Source organism: Physcomitrium patens, chromosome 3 (assembly GCF_059467195.1).
Source record: "Physcomitrium patens ecotype Gransden chromosome 3, ASM5946719v1, whole genome shotgun sequence".
Classification (NCBI taxonomy): Eukaryota; Viridiplantae; Streptophyta; class Bryopsida; order Funariales; family Funariaceae; genus Physcomitrium; species Physcomitrium patens.
The window spans coordinates 22,117,891-22,138,508 of NC_143412.1; the positions used below are offsets into that span (position 1 = coordinate 22,117,891).

The window sequence follows — 20,618 nt, forward strand, 5'->3', positions numbered from 1 at the left end:
TTTCAATGCCTCAATTCTTCAATTCTTAAAATTTTAAGCATTATGTGTAACAATTGAAATTTAACTAACCACATTTAATTAGTTTAGAATCTTTCACAATATCTTGTGCAATCGTACATTTGTTGAAGTTGTTAAATTTTTTTTTAATGTGTCGTCAAATATTCATTTATTCAGGAAAGTACAAATATGCATTAAGTTATGAATTTTGGAGTAAATCATTATTATTTTTATACACTATTTTATATTTGTTGCAATCATTCAATGAATTCCATATAATTACATTGGGGAGTTTTAAATAATATGACTACATTTTACCTTTTGAGGTTACTGAAGTTTTGTAATTATTCATATCTTTCTCTCATTATGTTCACTAATAAATTATTTCTAAATTATCTTTCAACTATTAAATCATTGTAGCTTCTAGAAGAGGCAAATATATTGCGTAATTCCCTACTGTGTGCTTTAAAAACACATAATAATTCTATCACTGAGGTGATAAAAAATAGGACATGTTAAAAAATCGATATCAGTATTGTTGTAAAGTTAATAAATATAAAGGTTAACAATATTACTGTTCCAAAATCAGAGTAAAAACATCAAATTACAAACCAAACAAATTCTAAAAAAACACAAATTTATAAAAAGAGTATGCTGAATGGTGTCCTGTTCAACTAATGTGAATAAAGAAAATCCTGAAAAGGACAATTTTTTTACCATGGTTGAGCATCTACTTCTCATGGTTGATTATAAGTTGCATGAATATATTTATTAATTTTTTGTCAAAAATTTATAAAATAAAATGTAAGATATAGCACAATGGCATGCTATTAAAGTTATGAATTAATAATATAAGATATAAAGATGTTATCTGAATTTAAAATTATCTTGTACGATAAATATAATTGTAGAAATCATATAAATACGGATAAGAAATAAATCTTATTCATTTTATATAAAACAATTAACATTGTATTTTTCAAAGGGGTAATTCTAATGGAATCAACTATTTAACCAACCAAAATATTAAATTGTTAATCTAAATCAGAACATGGTTAAACCCATTTTCAATATCTCTCCAAACATGCACTTAATGCAAGTAATAACAAACCATAACCACCATCTCCTCCACACAATACATCAAATTACTCAAACCAAACATTTCATCTCTTCATAGAGCTTCAAAACAAAACACACTCTTTCTTTCTTTTCTTATTTATGCATATACACTTGCACAATACATATATATATATATATATATATATATAGAAAAAGAAAAGAAAAATCTTCAATGAGGGAGCAAAGAGCATATTCAACATTAACAAAGGATTTAAGAAATGTTCACTTCAATGTGAGCTTCGTGCCTTAAAAACACCACAACAAGGCATGGTCATTGCCATTAGAATAAGAGAACTCACGCCACAAACACAAGCAACAAACAATAGTAATAATCTCTTATATAGAACACATCACAGAGAGATAAACCAACAAGATAAACCATAGGAGACAAATTTGATCTCCGATTGGTTGCATCTCTCATTGTTTTCATCAAAAGTGAAGCAAAAGTTGAGTTATGCAACAATTCACATGGCCTTGCTAAGAAATTATTCCAATTTTTTAGATTTGTAAGGTTATGTCTTATTCCTGGATTACATTGCAATTCTATTTTTGTGATAGTTTGTGTGATGTATTTTGTAGATCTTAACCAAAATATACTACCTTGGAGTTATTTTTTTAGTTTGGTGATTTATCATTTTGTGAATGTTAAACCAATTGGATGTGGATGAACAGAAGAAAAAAACCATGTTGGTCGACTTTTTTTGGGGTTGGGTAGGGGTTTTGATGACATAGATCATTTCTTTTTATTACAATTTTCTGAAACCATATTGTGTGTAGTTTTTTCATAAATCAATTGTTCTAAATATGATACAATGGTGATTCTAAATTAACACAAACATGTGTTGTTATTAATTAACAACCACATTTGTTAAATGTACGTAAGTATGTATACTTTCACATACCTAAAAGCTCAATTCTACAACATTGTTTAATTATTATTGTTATTGAAGATGTACCCAATCTCTATTATAAAACAGTTTTACATATTTTCCATAAGGATGGCACGGGTTCAGCTAGTAGTAGATGAAGAAGAAAGAAGAAGAAAATGGAGGGAGACAAAGAAGGGAGGGAGAGAGGGAGAGAGCGAGGGAGTGAATACTAATACGAAGACAAAGACGAAGGAAGGAAGCTGAGTGAGTGAATGTGCATGTGGAGTCAGTGCATGGATGTAGGGTTTGGCGCGCTCTAGAACCTCCCTCCAGCAGATCCCTCCTCCTCCTCTAAACCCTAAACCCTGTTCCGCCATAGCCAAATCCCCCCTCCCCCCTTCCCCCCTAACTGGCTGATTGATTGCCATGCACCACAAGGCATCATCGTCGGTCGCTCCCCTGGCGGTGCTGCTACCCCTTTCGCCTTGATCTTGCTCCCGATCGCGTCTGTGCTCCTGCTGCACTGGATCTGACCGGGTTGGATCGGTATCTGCACAGGACCGACGCATTAATTTTTATCGGCCTAACGAGTGCCGCGTTTTTATATTTTCCTAATCGTGAACACTCTTTTTAAAATGTGAGGAAATCTCGGGGGTGGATTGACTCGAACGCGATCTGGTGGTCTGAGGTGTCTGGTAAGTGGAGCTGTAGATGTAGACTACGATAATATATTTTTTTAGATCAGTGAGAGAATGTAGTTAATTCTGGATGCGTTTGCAGAGGTGATTGGAATTATCGCTCTGATGCTTTTGCGTTTGTAGCTCATGGTTTGCAATTTTGTGGAAGCCCTACTTTTCTCTTAGCATTGATTCTGTAAGGATACCCTCTGCTGTTGAACCAGTATAATGCATTTTTGGCGAGACTGTAAAGTCGTCATGTGCTATCTGAGAAGTGCATTCACTTTGTTTTTTTTCGTTTTTGTTTTTTTGTTTCATAAGCTTCTTGATATTGAATCTTATGTTTTTGGCGCGTTTTGAAATTCAAGTCCAGTTTCAGCTCACTTGTGAAGTTCCTCAATTTATCAGATGGCGATTTTACCTGGAGTTGTATGCACGTTCTTTTATAACGATTGTTGAGGCGTAGCAGTCTCTTGGTTTTGTTCAGAGAGAGTTTATGTCAAAGAGAAGTCCGTCTTTCTGCTCGTTTGCAGGGGGACCACGCATCAGGCACATCTCTTTCCCTCGAATTTCACTCTCAGTGGAGATAGGATGACAAATGGAGTCGGGCCCGTTGATGGAGGGCAAGTTTGGCTCGTCAACTGCCTGAATGCTACACTCGATGCGAATCCGCAAGTTCGTACCGCAGCCGAAGAGGCTTTGAAGCAGGCCTCTGTTCATCCAGGTCTGTCACTGTTTTTATTGAATACAAAAGGTCCTCTGTTACATCTTGTTACAATTTTGGTTTAGAAAATTGTGACTCCCTTAATCCCGATGAAGTCAATGGTCAGCAGACAGAGCTAGGTGTGTAATTTGAGCGTGCTCAGAGTGCTGTGTATGGCAGTTTAGTTCTAGCGATTGGGCTATCACAGTTTTGAAACAAGAAATCAGCTGTTTCTTGTCTCTTCTACATGGTGTAATATATTTGTTGAACAGAAGTAGAACTGATATTTCTTTACTCGTCTCTTTACTGGGTTTCAGGTTACGGAGTCGCTTTGACAAAGGCCATTATAAACACGGAGCTGCATTTTGGTCTTCGACAAATATCCCTTCAAATTGTTCTTCTGTTTTACACACTTTTAAGTAAGAGGATAGTTGGCTACAGCAGCTTTTGAGTGATCTTGAAAATATTTTCCAATTAATTTTAATTTTGAAGTCTGTGTCTGTGGAAGTGGTAATATTTGATAATTCTCTTGGGTTGTAATTCATTGCCCTTCAATCGGGATGAAGGTGAAAGGGAATGTAAATGATGCTCGACTTCGTAATGAAAACAGTGTTGGTATCTTGTCGCCTGAAAGCTTATTATCACAGTCAATCGTAAATATACTTGACTCTATATTACCTAGCGGCAGTCTTGCTTAAGCAGTACGTGAAGCAGCACTGGCAGAAGGATGAGAAAAACTTTGTGGAACCAGAAGTATCACCTGAAGACAAGGTTAGCAGTCTACGCTTTTGGCTGTATTATTTGAGTTTTGAATTCCTTCCAGAAATCACTTTATCGTGTTTACGTACATACTTCATTTATACTCCTGGTGGTTCGTATGGTTTACCGGAACTATAAAGCTTACATGAGTACATTTTCAATACTACGAGATTCCTTATCCCTGTCGTATTTCCCATTAATTTCCGCTGCATGTTTTGATATTCTACTTCGAAGTATAGGGAAGGCGGATTGTTTTCAGGTCTACCATTGAATAGGAATTCATTATGGTGTTTCATGCTATTCAAATTGAAAAGCACTCCACTGCATGCACAGCTCGAGGCAAATTAGATGAATAGATCCTGTGACCTTGTATGCTTCTTCCTTTGAGATTTGAGAAACTTATAAGGAGTTTGTCTAGTAGTACGCATTAATAATTATACTCCGACCTATCTACTGGTACAGGCCGCTATTAAAGAGCTGCTTCCTGCAGCATTGGAAGATCCACATGGCAAGATCCGGACTGCGGTCGGTATGGCTATTGCATCTATTGCAAACTGGGATTGGCCTGAGGAATGGCCTGGATTGATGGGTTATCTCCTCAGTCTGATCAATGATAGAACGGATATTAATAAAGGTACTGATTTTCCGATGAAACCGTCACTGTAAGTTGTAAATTTTGTTTTGCTTTGCTCTAATGAGAGCACTTACTTCTCCTTGCTTGGTACTTGGTTTTTGACATGAGCTAACATGTGCATTCCTGTCCTTCGTACATTTGTTCTCCTTGGCTTTGTAAAATTCCTATTTCTTTGTCGATGTAGTAGCTACCAATCTGATTTGGACTTGTGGCACAGTGCATGGAGCTTTGCGATGCTTAGCGCTGTTTGCTGGAGACCTAGACGATGTCCAGTTGCCACCCCTAGTGCCCGTCCTTTTCCCAGCTCTATTCGCAATCGTTACTTCCAAGGATGTAAGTTTTTTACGCTCTCTCTGCACTATTTTGTAACAAGATAAACGTTAGTACACATTATTCAACATGTCGTTACCAACTGTATGTTTTCAGTGTAAAATGGTTAGTATTCTGTGTTTCAGTTACGCTCACCAGCCCAGTATGCAGCTTTGTGGTTCATCTTTGTTGCACTTTGTTAATCATATTGTTTCTGTTACGTATAGGCTTATGATAGTTCGTTACGTCGCCGAGCTCTTATCATCTTGCATAGTTGTATATCAACGCTTGGAGTTATGAGTGGTGTTTATCAACAACAAACGAAGGAGTTGATGTCGCCTATGTTGAAATCATGGATGGAACAATTCGCGCTTATTTTGACCTCTCCCGTTCCATCTGAAGATGCCGATGACTGGGGCCTTCGAATGGAGGTAGGTAGACGCATGAACTATAAAATAATAGAAGAGCTTTCTAAATAAGTATGGAGAAGCCTTATTTAGTTTTTCTTATTCGTTGAAATACATCGAGTAATACTATTTCCACTGGATTTTACTTTCAATATTACTGTATGCCCTCCAGCAATGAGAACAGGAAACTGTTGCATTCGTTTTTGCTCTTCTATACGTACTTAGGGGACACTCTGTGTTTTTGTTGTTCGTCTTCAAAATATTCATTTGTCAGACCATCCCCTTCGGCATAGCCAAGTCGAAATTCTCGTGTCACCATGTGCTTGTGTTTCGTAATCTCTGCAGACGACCATTACTAAATAGTTTTGGAAGCGTCTTGCTAGGCCATGATATTGACCGTTAACACTTCCATCCATGCTGATTTTATGTTTCCTGATCCTTACGTTATTTTGCAGACTTTTAAAGTTTTGATGAGAATAGTTGAGAATTTCCCGAAATTGGCTGCAGCAGAATTTCCAGGTATGTCAATTTCTACTTTTTTATCAAATACTTTGCACCAAAACTAACAATACGCTAGTGAGTCAAAGTCATGTTTGCGAGGTCTTATTCCAGATGTAAGTATGGTCCTGCTTTCGATATTTGTATTTTAGAGAATTCGAGTCTGAATCTATGAGAACAGGAAACTGATGTTACAAAATGCTTGTTTCACTTGCATGTCCTCATGTTTTGTTTTTCTTCTTTTTGTGGGGTTTGATTATTCTTTTGTGCAGAGATTCTTGCTCCGTTATGGCAGACCTTTGTTTCGGGCTTGAAAGTTTACGAACAAGCCTGTGTTAAAGGAGTTGAGGAATCTTTTTCGGGCATGGCAGACTCAGATGGCACCGATCAAAGTCTCGAATCTTTTGCTATTCAGGTTTTGAATCAAGAATTTGACCTACTCATGCATTTCAAGTGTCGATTTGTTAGCCTCGTTAATTTGCATGTTCTTTGATTTGATTGAAATCCACATCTCAATGTTCAGTTTTTTTCACGTCAAGGCCTTCTACCCATATTGAGATGAGGTGTTGTGAAGACATCAGTGATTGAGGTTGCATAACAATGAGATTTCTTTGTTCGAATTCTTTTTGTGGTTTTTTCTTTTTGCAGCTCTTTGAGTTTTTGCTGACAGCCGTCTCTAGTCCTCGTTTCAGTAAGGTATGGTTCTCTGGTCTTGCCCCTGTTTGTTGTTAGTACTACTGCTTTTTTGCTTTGAGGAGTAGTTTCTTAGAGAAATTGAGGAAAACGTATCTATAGTTGCCGAATATAACTTATGATTTCCTGCCTTTCCGTTTTTTAGACCTTATGAAATTGGGAGCACAACGAAATTCGATATTGTATATTGGGTTACTAGCCATTCTTTCATTTGCTCAGTGACGTCATTTTTCTTGGTTGGCAGATAGTGCGGAAGTCCGTTGGTGAATTGGTCTACTACACAGTGGGTTATATGCAGATGACTGAAGAACAGGTGCTTGTTTCTGGCATGCCAATTGATTTACTAGACCTTCCGCCATACCATCTTCAACATCAACTTTTACGTCTTGTTAAAAGTTTTGCTTTGTAACTTTCATCGAATAATCATGATTGTTGCCTGTTTAAATTCTTTCCAGGTTCAAACCTGGTCGTCTGATCCAAATCAATATGTTGCTGATGAAGACGATGTCACTTACAGTTGTCGTGTATCAGGTTGGAACAATATGCTCAATGTTACGAATGCTTTCTTCATCTTGCTATTGCAATTTGAACTCTGCTCCAACTTTTATTTATTTTCATTTACTGGAACTAAGCACAGCGAACGTCGTAGTCTGGATATAAAGTTTTGTAAAGGATCATTGCAACACTGTAGGTGAGTTGGATGAAATTTTTTCACGCGTGAAGTTCTCCTCTGTGCAGGCATTTTGCTTCTAGAAGAGCTGGTTACAGTCTTTGAGATGGATGGTCTTCGCCTTATAGTTGAGGCCGTGCAACAACGACTGATTGAGGCGAGCCAAGCTAAAGCACTGGGTCGCACCGACTGGTGGAAGGCAAGCAAATAGCTGTGCTTTTCATATTATCTATTCTTATAAGTTTACGTCTAGTAAACGTTTATTACTACAGTTTTCTTGCTCGTTTTTTCACATCTTATTGATGTTCTGCATTGACAGCTTCGAGAGGCTGCTATTCTGGCTATTGGCACCGTAGCCAATTCGCTACATGAAATGGCTAACACAGTGCACGAAGCAAAGGTACACCATAAAAACCTCTCGAGATTAATACTACTTCCAATTCTCATGCCTTCTAGCAAGTTTTTTAAGTGCTTTATGTTAGCTGTAGTCTTTCCTACAAGGGACTGAGGCTGGATGCTGGTGATCTGCAGGCTGTTTCACTCTCATTTAATTTCGAGCCATTCCTCGATAGCATTTTAGCTGAGGACCTTGGAGCCGCAGGTGAATCAGGAATTTCTTCTTTAAATAACGAATTATATGTTGATGGGGTTGAGTATTGCTAGATGGATGATAACTTACCGCTGCTTTCTTGTTTGATTTGCAAGCCGCTTCGGTAGCCATTTGAATTTGCAATGCTTGGGTGAACCCAAGACCTGTCTGTTGCAACTGGTTTGGGATAGACTTCAACTTGTTGTATAGAATTTGATGGTTTGATTACTGTATGATTTTTTTGTTCATCATCTGATCTTCCAGGTGTTCAAGAGTGTCCTTTTCTCCATGGTAGGGCATTGTGGGCTGCTGCAAAGTTCTCTACTGCGGTAAGCTACATGAGAGATTTTCTTCCTGTTCAATTCTTGTGGATTATAGTGTGAATTGCATGACCATTATTTACTACATCATCTGAAACTCGAATGTCCTAGTTGCGGCTTCATTATTCAGTTTTGGATTTGTAACAAGAGAGTCATTTTGAGCTTATTCTGTAGATTTTCTGAGAAACGCGCACTAGTTAAAGCCCAATGTATTGTTTGCTCTGCATGAATGTGTTCTCTTTCTTTGCATTCGAGATGTGGTTTCTCCTATACGTATGGTGGCAGGTCGTGCATGTATGTAATCCAGTGTAAAGCCATGTTTGTTACCTGTACTCAGTGAATATGTTTGGATTCTTTATTCATATAGTGGAATTGAATATTCGTTACAGATAGATAAACCCAGATCAGAGAAGTTCTTCTATGCAGCCATTAATGGTTTAGGCGATGGAATGTAAGGACTTGATTCCAGTTTCTTTGTAAGTTGTTGCAAGTCTTAAGTTTTGGTATTCTACTATTGTTGTGTCGGCGCATCCTATGTAATGTGCAATAAGTTCATTTCCTCCATCATTGTTGAAGTTGCAGAGTGCTTGTAATCCATTATATCCACATATAGTATTGAGTTGGAGACTTTAGTATAAACTCGACTTAATAGAATCACTTAGATATCAGCTTTTCAGTCATTGAGCGGTTACCGTGAATAGACTTTCTCACAACAATCTCATCTATGTCATTCTTTCAGTTGTGTTCTGCGTTAATGCTACTGTTGTGGTTTATGTGAGCAATTGTAGGCCTGCACCTATCAAAGTGGGCGCTTGTCGGGCACTTGCTCAGTTGTTCGAGCATGTGAATGTTTCAAGTTTGAGGACACATCTTGGGCCAGTGTATGCTGCCCTCGCCAAATTACTTCAGGAGGTTGGTTTCACGTCTCATACTATAGGATATGCAACGTGAACTAACGATGTATTAAATTCAATGCTGCAATTTCAACATGTCGAGCATTGAGAATTGCTTCTCATTTTATTATATACAGGGATGGGTAGGGTTGTGAGGAAATACATTTTAGCTATTGAAGTATGCTTGGTAGAGTGATATTCGCTTGTAATTGAAAAATTGCGACTTTCAATTTTTTTAAGTACAGATGCATATTCCCATCGGGCGAAAACACAAATAATTGTAACCTGCATGGATTATACAGCAGAATTCAAGTGTGTCCGATTCTGTAAGCAGACTTATGGTTGACAAAATCTGTGAGATAGGGTAGTTTTTTATTATAAGTTGCCTCCTATTGCCTTGCAGGCATCTGATGAGACGTTGCACCTTGTGTTAGAGACATTGCAGGCTGCAATTAAAGCAGGTAAAGTCTCTCTGGATTGGTTTATTTAATCCATGATCCCCCTTCATATGGTCCTTTGTAGATTTCCTGTCTTCCTGTAAACCCTTTTGTATTATTTATCATTCCAGTTTGTTTTAGTTCTATGTACGTTTTTATCTGCATTGTGCTAATGTTGTTTGATCGGTGTGGAGATATCGAATTCTGATGAACTTTTGATTGTGTGGACCATCCGTTTCTTGATTAATGCTTCTCTGCAATAATCACGGAATAAGATAAGGAAGGATTAGCTTGCTTGTTATTCTTAAATGGTTTTGTGGTGCTCAATTTGTGGCTGCTATTTCAGCTCGATTCGGTTTGAAGGAGGTTTTATAGGTTGCTGCATGTTTTTGTCATATGCTTTGGATGAGCAATCTAGCAACTCACCAAACTCTTGTGTCAAGTTCGACCTTATCTCTTCTTACCTTTTTTCTTCGGTATTTTGATCTGCTAAGAATCTTAGATCTTGAATGTGTTGACTGACACAGATGATCAAGCGGCTGCTGCCGCCGAGCCTGTGATATCCCCCCTCTTGCTTAATACTTGGGCTAACAATGTGTCTGATCCTTTCATCAGCTGTGATGCTTTTGACACTCTGGAGGTGAGGTTTTTCTATTATCTTTATATTGTGTAAGAGTGGTGTGTTAAGTAGGGTTTTAAACCTATACCCCAGTATTCGTTATATATTACCTCAAATATTGTCGTTATGCCTATTTTAGCAAACACGTAAATGCAGTTGGTTTATTTTAGTTTTGGATTAGATGGAAGATTTGATTGGGATATCTTATCCTAAGACTATTGTCGTATTTTGTATCCTGTGCTTGCAGACTCTGAAAAAGGTTCCGGGATGCGCTCAGCCACTTGCACTGCGTGCCTTACCTGTGTTGGCATCTATTTTAGCCAGGGTAAGTATTTGTATTTATTCTTCGTCCGATCTGATCGCTATGGTTCTATTGGGCTGGGGTTGATTTCAGTTGTTGGGAAACGTTGTACAACAGTATGTTTTTTTAGCAATCTTGGTTTTTAGTGGTTGTGTAATTTGATTTTGTTTCAAGTAAAATCCTTAGTTATGTCTGTTGTGTCGCAAGGTATCGACAGAGTGTTTGCTCAAATTTTATTTTTTAAATTTGGCAATTTGTGTAATTCCCGTGTATTTGCCAGCCTCAGCATCAGCCGCAGCAACAGCCACAGGACCTTGTGAATGGAGCCCTTGACCTTCTAGCCATGCTTCTCAAGGCAAGTAGTTGCAATTTGAGCCAGACGTGTGTTGGCAACCTTTTTCTAATGAAATTTCTAACTTTTAATTTCTTGCCCCATAGGAGCCAAGAACATTTTCTTGATACCGATTTTCATTTTTTAGAATTGGTTTTGAAATGAATGATGTTTGTGCTCCAATTACATGACGTGGAGTGTATCATTTTTCAGGAGCAAGTTTTTTAGGGTTCGTCGATTGTGCCAGATGCGTTTGATTTGTGGTTAAGTAGTATGTCAATTATTCAGTTCATCAGTCAGTGGCCGATTTGAAACCATTTTGAGATCTCTTTGCATTGGGTGACGGGGTATTTGTCGAAATGTATGAAGTTGTGAAGGTCCTATGTGGACTTGATAAAACTGATCCCAAGTACCTTAATTTGTATTTGAATTGATTAAAACATATCTTGCAGAAAGCTCCTTTGGAAGTTGTGAAAGCAGCACATGACGCATCTTTCAAATCTGTGATTTCTATTGTTCTTCAAAGCGATGACACAAGTGAGCTACAGGTGAGCGAATACTGGTTATCGTAAATATCTATTCATATTACTTACATTGTAGGTTCGTTATTTTGTACGTGAACGTGGCCTTAATTTGCAAAAGTGTGGTGACTTTAGGTGTCTAACGACGTTAAGTATTCTTGATGTGTCACTGATTGTGTGTATGGCTGATTTTCAGAACGGAACTGAGTGTCTGGCAGCCTTCGTTAGAGAAGGGGGTGAGGCTTTACTAGGATGGGGTGGGGACGCAGACCAAACCATGCGTATGCTTTTAGATTCAGTGGCAAGGTATATGTGGAGGAACATTGTATTACAGTGCTGAACATTTCTTTTTGAATTAGTCTGTAACTTTTTTTACTTTAGCTGAGAAAGTTGAGAGATCCAAAACTTCTTTGTTTTTACTTGATTTTTTGCGTCGTGCTTGACTTTCATCATTACATTCGAATCTTCTCTATTTGCGTTCATTTCGTGAACTGGATCGCCCAATTTTGAATTGAGCGTTTCGTTTCTACTTGTTTCTCATGTTACTTCGTTCTGGTGAATTTGTAGGTTGTTGAATCCAGAACAAGACAGCTCGTCTGCTTTGTTTGTTGGGAACCTTGTAACAACGCTCATTACGCAACTTTCAGTGCGCACGGCTCCACACATTCGGGACCTGATTGCCGCTCTTGTCATTCGCATGCAGTCTACCAGTGTTGCTGTGCTCAAGTCAAAACTACTAATTGTGTTTGCAAGATTGGTAGAAATTCATAACTGTTCTTTGGCTCTCCTTGTTTCGCAAAATCAGTGTTTGTAGGTCACATACGTTCCCAAGTCCCACATTTTCGAGCAAATGATTAAGCAAATATTCTTTTTTGATTTGCTGCCACATTTTTGTAGTAATTCTGTCTTCCAGTCTGCTAATCACGACGCGTGCAGGTGCATATGGCATCTCCAAATGTTGGGCAGCTTATTGACCTTTTGGCAACTATTCCTGCCAAAGAGCATGAGAATGCACTCGCTTATGTAATGTCAGAGTGGGTGATGCATCAAGGTGAGTCTTTTTCAGAATATCTGGCAGATACGGATTCGAATGTCTTGAATAATGTTATAATGCAGAGGGCACGCATAGACAAATTTTTCTTTTCAAATTTTAGTCTTGTTTCTTTATACCCTTTTAAACTCTAGTTCTGAAGACATTCTTTCTTATATGCCCTCTGGTTCGCTGTTTGAGAAACTGTAAAACCTAGCTTATGTAGTATTGCTAAGGCAGTATTTCTCCTTGGAGAGATTTAAGTTTAATGGTTTGTCATTTGTTGTTTCTCAGTTGAAATACAGGGATCTTATCAAATTAAAGTGAGTACCACTGCGTTGGCGTTGCTGCTGGCTTCTGGTCATCCGCAGCTCTCACAGATTTATGTACAAGGACATATTATCAAGGTAGGTTCGTGCATGAGTCGGATAGAGCTCTTATTTTGTCGGGAAATGCGCCTCTCCCTCCCTCTCCCTCCCTCTCCCTCCGTCGCTCCCGCTCTCGAGCTGATCTGTGCTAATTGTTTTTGCATGTGTTACACCTTGAATATGAATTGTGTTTCCTGCTCTAGTAAATTAATGAAGATCGTAATCGTTTCGAAGGTTTTGTAGTATCTCTCACCTTGGTTTTTTGCAGTCAAATGCAAGTGGAATAGTGACACGCTCGCGAGCCAAGGTTTCTCCTGACCAATGGACTCGTGTACCTCTTCAGGCGAAGGTACCTTCCTGATGTTAAATTTTTCGATGTGTGTGTACTGGTATTTGCCTATATGATGAGTAAGAGCTCTTATCATGTTCACCAGTTTGACTCTGGATATCATGAAAATAGTATTGTGATCTTTAAAATATGAATGTCAGAATCGACTCCCCTAACTAATCAGATGTAACACACCAAGTTCCTTCTATCGCCTAAACAATCAGTATCGATCGCGGTCATTGTTGCAGTGACGACTGTATGATTATCCCAGGTCAAATGTATGACGAGGCTAAACCACAGCTGGACAAGTTGAACGTGTTTAAAAATTCGAACACCTCGACAGACAGATCTTCGTTGTAATGAATGCCATGACAAAATGACGACTGGACGTGTCTCTCATTGCATTTGTCTGTATTTGCAGCTCTTAGCCTTGTTGGCCGATTCTTTAGTTGAGGCTCAGGAACAAGGACCAACATCAGCACTTGATAATGTAAGCTGCACGTTAAACTCGATGCTTAGGTATCACTCGCTGCGTTAGTTTTAAATATCTGGCAAATTTCCTCAAGATTTTCTTTGTTAGCTCTCTGCTGTGCGAACATGAAATGGGAGGTGTGTAATAAGCTATTGCACTAAAAAAGTAGCACTTATTCAGGATGAAGAGTGGGAGGATGCTGATGAAGACGAGGATGATGATAAAGATGATGATGAGAATGCAGCTGCTATGGATGTCAAGTCAGACAAAGGACCTTCATCTGTATTCAAAGAGCTCTCAGGATACGAACATCTGCTGACAGATGAGGTACATGATGTTATTGATTGATTATGAATGACACGCATTTGACCTCGTCTGTCAAGTGGTACTTCTCGATCTGCAATATATGATCAGAAAAACGTGGTCTCGAAGGAGTTCCGTTCTGCATTCATAGGGATCTTAGTTTTGGAATGCGACCCTTTATTAACCTGAATTATATTCTGTAACTCTTCTGTGTGTACTGATCTTCTCCCGTGAATTGTGAAGGTTGAAGAAGGAGACTACGAAGAGGATCCTTGTGCTGCATCTGACCCATTGAATAAGGTATCATTGAGTTGAAGCAGTTTTGATGTAGTTTATTGAAGTATCTTAAGGCTTCGTGTCGATGTGCGAATAGCTGAAGTCATGACTTGACGAATATTGTTGAAAGGTCTAGCCTGAAAATTTGATGTTGGTTCGATTTTCAGATTAATCTTGCGGTATATGTGTCTGGCTTCATCAAGCAACTCTGGGAAAGAGACGGAGCAAGTTTTCAGCAACTTTGTCAGGTAGGTTTCCCAACTTCCACTTTGCGCTGTCATCATCATCCGCCATACTCAAACAGATTCTTACTGATGCTTGTCGGTTCTAGACTAGCCCCTGTTCTTGTTTGATATGGTAATTTTCTTCGCATTGCTGGTTGCTTATGTTGCAGCTATCTGATAGTCGTCGTAATTTACCTATTCTCAATGTTTACTTTCTTATTCTGCAGACTCTCACAGATTCAGAGAAGGGTGTTGTCCAATCTGTCTTGAGCAGATAGTGATTGTGACGTATTGATACTCCATCGTAGGCAACTGGCATCGATGCGAAGATGGGTTGATTCCCGTTGAATTAACAAACGCTCGATATAGACACGAAAGGTGGCATTATGGGGTGTCCATTTGTTTTGTCCATCGTTACCTCTATTAATCTGGATTAGTTTATCACGATTTTGGATCTTGTGTGTTACATTCATTAGTAGCTGAAGATGTTACTGTTTTCGATATAATCCGTTAAAACTTGAGCATTACTGGTCACGTTACCTGGGACGATCAAGTGTGTTGGCTGTCTTAGTTAAATGGCTGCTGTCAATATAGCAGATTATTGGCTTCTCCAGTTCCACTAGCAATATTTTCAATTTTAGCGGTCAATGATTGTACCATTTCATATCGGATAGGGGCTACTTTTTGGCTACTTTTTCTATTATTTACTTATTTTCCACTCTTCTGAAGCTTTGACCATATTTTGTGGTCGATTACGTCCACAATTTAGTGTTCTGTAATTTTTGTAAGCATGATCGTCTACGCCTTCGAATGTTGCAGGAGGGCTGTGATACAGTAGCTGCTCCTCTGATTCCTTTTTGTTGAAATATTATTTCATAATGTCGACGCACTGCACATGATTCCTTCTGTTATCTAATGTTCGGTGCTTCATCTGGTGCATCACATTTTTTAAGCATAACATGCCTCTACACAACAGCTGCACAACCAGGTTTCAGCCAAGTTGGACTTTTCAAATGTGGCCCATGCAACATAGTCTTCTACGGTAAACTGTGTTGACGTTGTCAAAGGACTTGTCAAACCCGCACTCAGTTTCTTGATGGTGGGCCCTGAGTGTTTTCGTTGGGCTTCAAGTGGGTTGGATTAATAGATAGAACTGCACTGGAGTACTGGCTTTTGGTATTTTTTGAAATGTGTGTTAGTCTGAACAAATACAAAGCAACAAAGCAACAGGCTGGTAGGATACATATTGCCGCTGTTGAATATACACAGCTGAAAACTTTATCATGAAACAAAGAAAGCAGTCCTACATTTTAATGATATGGTAAGAGTGCCGTTGTTCCTCTCCATGGTTTGCATGCCTTGAGCATCTCTTGAATAGAGAGAAACATGAACAAAGAATTAATGAGCAAGTTGCTTGGATACAATGCATTGACAATACCGCAAACAACTTTGGACATCCTTTGAAAGGATGTATGCCAGATGTTTCTATAAAGACATGATAGTGAAGAGCAGTTTTTGTGGATCTCGACCCTAAAAAAGCATATTTTTACCAAGTCTTAAATGTTTTGCAAAGAGATGAGAGTTATATGGATTAATAAAATTTTAGATATTCGACTTAAAATTTGTTAGGAAAATAAAAAATTGAGCTTGAAACAAAAACACATTTATTTTTTTTAGTTTTATTTGTTTATTTGTCTGTCCTTTTGTGATGTTTTGTTTTGTTTTGTTTTTTTCTTTTGTTTTGTTTTTTTTTAATTTTTAATTTCTTATTTTTTGATTTTATTTTAAAAAATAATTATTTTCCAAAAGTATTAGTTAGAATCTATGTCCTTGTCTTTTAATATTTGGAAAATCATTCATTAAAAGCCAATATAGTGCTCATCAATCAATTCTTTTATAGATCACAAAATGATAAAAAAAAATCATTGGTCAATTTGCCTAGTCTTCAAACATTCTATCAAATAATTAATTTTGATGTCAAATGTAACAATTAATCTTTTACTATATAGAAAATTGTATTGCAATACCTCAACTCTTTTATACTTCTATGGAAAATACCTTATTTAAATAAGATACATAATTAATTGTAAAGGATATATAAAGTATTACTATATGATTTTTATTTGTTAAAATAAATTTTTTTGTAGTTCAAATGAATATTTTAATTATTTTTTTTATTATTAAAGAGCCAAAAAATATTACTCAATATTGTTTTGAAAGAAGGTAGAATCATTAAACAAGAAATACAATTCTAAAAAATCATAATGTATTAGAAAATAAGTTTATCTAGCTATGTTAGGAACCACAAGGCTATATTTATTTATAACATCATCTTATGAAGGTATATATATATATATATATATATATATATATATAGGTATTTAGAGCTCTTTGTTTTGTTTTGTTTTGTTTTTTTTGATTGAGTACAAGTCTATTTAAGGCCTAAAATTATTATAGTTTTTACATATGACTTGTTAGATTTTAGTGCTTTTGCCTAATCTATTGATGAATGCTTATCAAATATTATAAGTTATTGTTGGAATGTGTAATTAAAATCATACATACATAAGCCATAGGTAGATTTTTTTTTTTTTTTTTTTTTTTTTTTTAAGAACATCACTTATAATATCTACTATTAGAAGTAATTATGAAGGATTATTAAAGTCAAGTGATATTTAATATTATATGATTTTCAATCAATCTTGTTATTTTAGATCTATCAAAATTATGAAAATATGATCTTAAATTAAATATCTTATAATCTAAAATATTCTTTTGATTTATTTGAAAAAGTAAATAAATTTTCTTATTTTCTAAATAAGTCAAACTTTTATTTATTAAAACAAGAGAATTATAACCAATTCCAAAAATTGTAATCTTTATATAACACCAAATCTTTATTCAAGTAAAGGTTATAGTAGAATCTTATAAAAATATCAAAAAATATCAAGATGTATCTAAGAAGAAAAATGTTTATATATTGCCAAAATATTAATCTTAAGATTGTGAAATTGACCTTCAAGAAAGAACTCAACCAACATTTGGACCAATTTACAACTTGTTTCTAAACAAACCAACTACTCTTTAGAAATATATTAACATAATTCTTATAGAGAATATTTTTTTGCCACACAATTGTTTTTGTAAAGGTACCAATCTTCTTTGTTAAGAAAAATTATGGATTTTTGTAAATTTATGTAGATCTTTCCAACTCAATAATTTAATCATCAAGATTTTTTATTCTTTAATTTTGATATTAGAGATATTTAAATATCTAAATAAAGCTAAGATTTATACTAAAATAGATCTACAAAGAGCAAATAGTCCAATATGTATTAAAAATAAGAACAAAAAAGATACTAAATCATTAACTTAGTACAACCATTTTGAGTATGATACTCAAAATGTGCCAATTTGACTTGCAAATGTTTCAATCCATCTTTGATATTTTATATATGACTAGTTTTATGATTTTTTAGATAGATTTTTTATGAACTATTAAAATGATATTTTTATTTACATTAAGAATATTTAAGAATATAATAAAGATGTTAGTCTTTTAGTACACAAATTTAAAAATACAAGGACAACTTTTAAAATAAAAAATAGATAATTCCCAAATTCTAAGTGGATTTTAAAAATTCAATACTTTATATGATAGTTTCAATTAGATTTTAGAAATATATCAGCTATTATAGATTGAAAAAATCTAAAAACTATATATAATATAGAATATTGTTAACAATTTAAAAATTACTATTATATATTTATTAAGATTTTTTTTTCTATTGAATAAAATTTAAAATTTTAAAATGTTTTTATTGAATTTTTTAAAACATATTAAAAAAATAAAATCTAATTCTTAAATAAGAAAATTTATTTTATAAATAGATATAAAAAATTACTTTATATTATTAGTTTTTGTGTCAAAAACTTCTTAGTATCTAAATTAGTTATAAAATTTGCAAAAAAGAACTTTCCATTTCAATTCATATTAATAAAATATTATAAATAATTTTGAGAATTAAAAATTTCAGTTTTTATGTCTTAAATCTTATAAAATAATACAAAGTTTGACATCAACTAAATTTAATAGCCATATAGATAACTCTTGAAAACCTAAATAATAGTAGCTACATTTAACTATTTAGTAAAGCAATCTTAATGAACCAATTATCATTATAATATAGGATATTTTAAATAAAACAATAATCTAGCTTTGGAATGAGTACTTTTTCTAGGAGTTTTTTAGAAGTAATTAATTAATCAGCTTTGACAAAAGAAAAAAAGCTTTTTATAGTCAATTTTAGATACACAGATAGTACACAAATTTGACTACATACCTTTCTTCATTTTAGGACACACAACCAATACCTGAGAAACAACTACAAAATTAATTCTTTTTATGTTTTAGAATTCTTCTAGAAAAATATTAAAATAGAAGAATTGCTAAATAATTAATTTTCTATGTATATTTTTTATATAGCTAAAAATTCTAATTTTTTTATTATTTATATACATTATATTGATTATATATATATATATATATATATATATATATATCATCAAAGAAGACAAATCCTAGACTTGGTTTTTGATAGCAATTAAAGAAGGATAAAACACAATTGGATAATTCCAAAAGATTTGGAGCTTTTCAATTTTTTAGATTTTATAAAATTATTAAGAATTCTAAAGCAAAGACCAAACTTAACTTATCTAAAAGAAAATTTCTTCACAACTTTAGCCAAGTTGTAATTGCATAAGTTAAAAAAGTTTGTTTTTATTGCAAGTATCATGTAGTTAAGCTTCTAAATAACTATTAATCTTTTAAAGTAAGAAAAAATATATTTTTTAATTCTCTAATAAATTTTTTAGAGGAGAATTAATCTCTAATGTAATAATTTGTAAGGTAGTAGAAGCTCATGCTTCTTCTCAATTAATTTTCTCAACAAGATCTAAAATTTCATTACAAATTACTAACTTTTCCAATTTTCTTTGATTTTTGGCTTTTTGTGTAATTTTTCTTTAATCTCTTCAAGATATAACGATTTTCTTATTTTTAGTAATTAGTCATAATTTTAGATCATATCAACTATTCTTAGATTGATGTTGTAAATTAGGACTTTAATAACATCCACAATGTCATTGATTGGGTTTTAAGTTGTCAAAATTTATTAGAACTTCTTCTTATAAGAACACCCATAGCTCATATCTTTTGATCTATGGAATTATATGTTGAAGCTTGTGGAGTAATTTTGTTAACCTCAAAGTTTACATTGACAAATAATTTAGGAAGAATTTTGTTGAAATTTTATTGCTTAAAAATACAACTTCTTTCTAGAAACATTAATACAATTATTGTTACAATGTTAAGCCACTTTTATTTATTCATTGAATACATGCATTTTTGACATGCACATAGTGACTTTAAAATGGTTGTAAAAGCCTATTATAAAAAAAATTAACTTAACTTTGCCTCCAACTTTACCTTGAAGAATTTAATGAACTTAATGAAACACTTTCAATGATCTTAAATTTTATTTCTTTGATTTAGAAAAAAAGCTCATAATAAAATATAGACTTATCTATTAAAAAATTACTTCATATATTATAAGAAAAAAATTCTTCTATTTCTTCTTAAACACAATATATAGAGACGTTGAACCAATCATCAGACCATTTTTGTTCCTTATTTACAAGTATTATTCTAAAAAATGTATTAATAATAGTGGCATCAATCTTTCTATTTTATTGGGTGTATTTATTAAAATTAAAAATACAAGAATCTAGGTTTTCATATTCTTTGGACTTGTTTGATTAAAAACATTTTATTATTTTTGATTTTGTTTGAATTTGGTGTCTTATCTTGTACAAATTTCATTTATTTTTTCGTTTCTTTATTTTCAAAGATACATTATAGTTAAAATCTGTATTCATCCAAAAGATGATTAGATTTGAAGAAAAACCTTTTTTTGGAATTTGGCTCATAATTGCATCACATCATATGCAATTATGAACCTCAATTAATTTTATAATCAATATTAGAGTGTAAAGTATACAATTTAGAACTACAAACTCTTTTTGGTGATTGTCAGTTATATTTTAGGATAATTCATATCAATTTTTTATTAAGCCTAAGGTTAAATTAGTATAAAATACTCTTAAAAGGCTATCTTGTCTTTTAAATCTTGAAGTATCTATTTTTATTCTCTTATTATAAACTTCTTTATAGTAAGCATAATTTCATGCTGTCTCCAAATAAACATCAAAT

The 20,618-nt window shown here is 34.5% G+C and overlaps 1 protein-coding gene across 1 annotated transcript; it reads left to right on the plus strand.

Annotated features, from left to right (window-relative positions):
- Positions 1 to 2,255: 2,255 nt before the first annotated feature.
- On the plus strand, positions 2,256 to 15,075 carry LOC112280366 (uncharacterized). The gene is made up of 33 exons (XM_090249226.1): positions 2,256 to 2,680; positions 3,196 to 3,386; positions 3,683 to 3,744; positions 4,044 to 4,136; positions 4,587 to 4,758; positions 4,976 to 5,091; positions 5,295 to 5,498; positions 5,930 to 5,993; positions 6,245 to 6,387; positions 6,621 to 6,668; positions 6,910 to 6,978; positions 7,121 to 7,196; positions 7,404 to 7,534; positions 7,655 to 7,735; positions 7,867 to 7,936; positions 8,189 to 8,253; positions 8,634 to 8,695; positions 9,033 to 9,156; positions 9,541 to 9,598; positions 10,102 to 10,214; positions 10,441 to 10,518; positions 10,775 to 10,849; positions 11,278 to 11,373; positions 11,543 to 11,652; positions 11,914 to 12,103; positions 12,283 to 12,397; positions 12,671 to 12,783; positions 13,013 to 13,093; positions 13,494 to 13,562; positions 13,725 to 13,871; positions 14,091 to 14,147; positions 14,291 to 14,371; positions 14,575 to 15,075. The coding sequence occupies exons 2-33, from the start codon at positions 3,254 to 3,256 to the stop codon at positions 14,623 to 14,625; spliced, it is 3,147 nt and encodes a 1,048-aa protein (XP_090105352.1). The 5' UTR covers positions 2,256 to 2,680; positions 3,196 to 3,253; the 3' UTR covers positions 14,626 to 15,075.
- Positions 15,076 to 20,618: the final 5,543 nt, after the last annotated feature.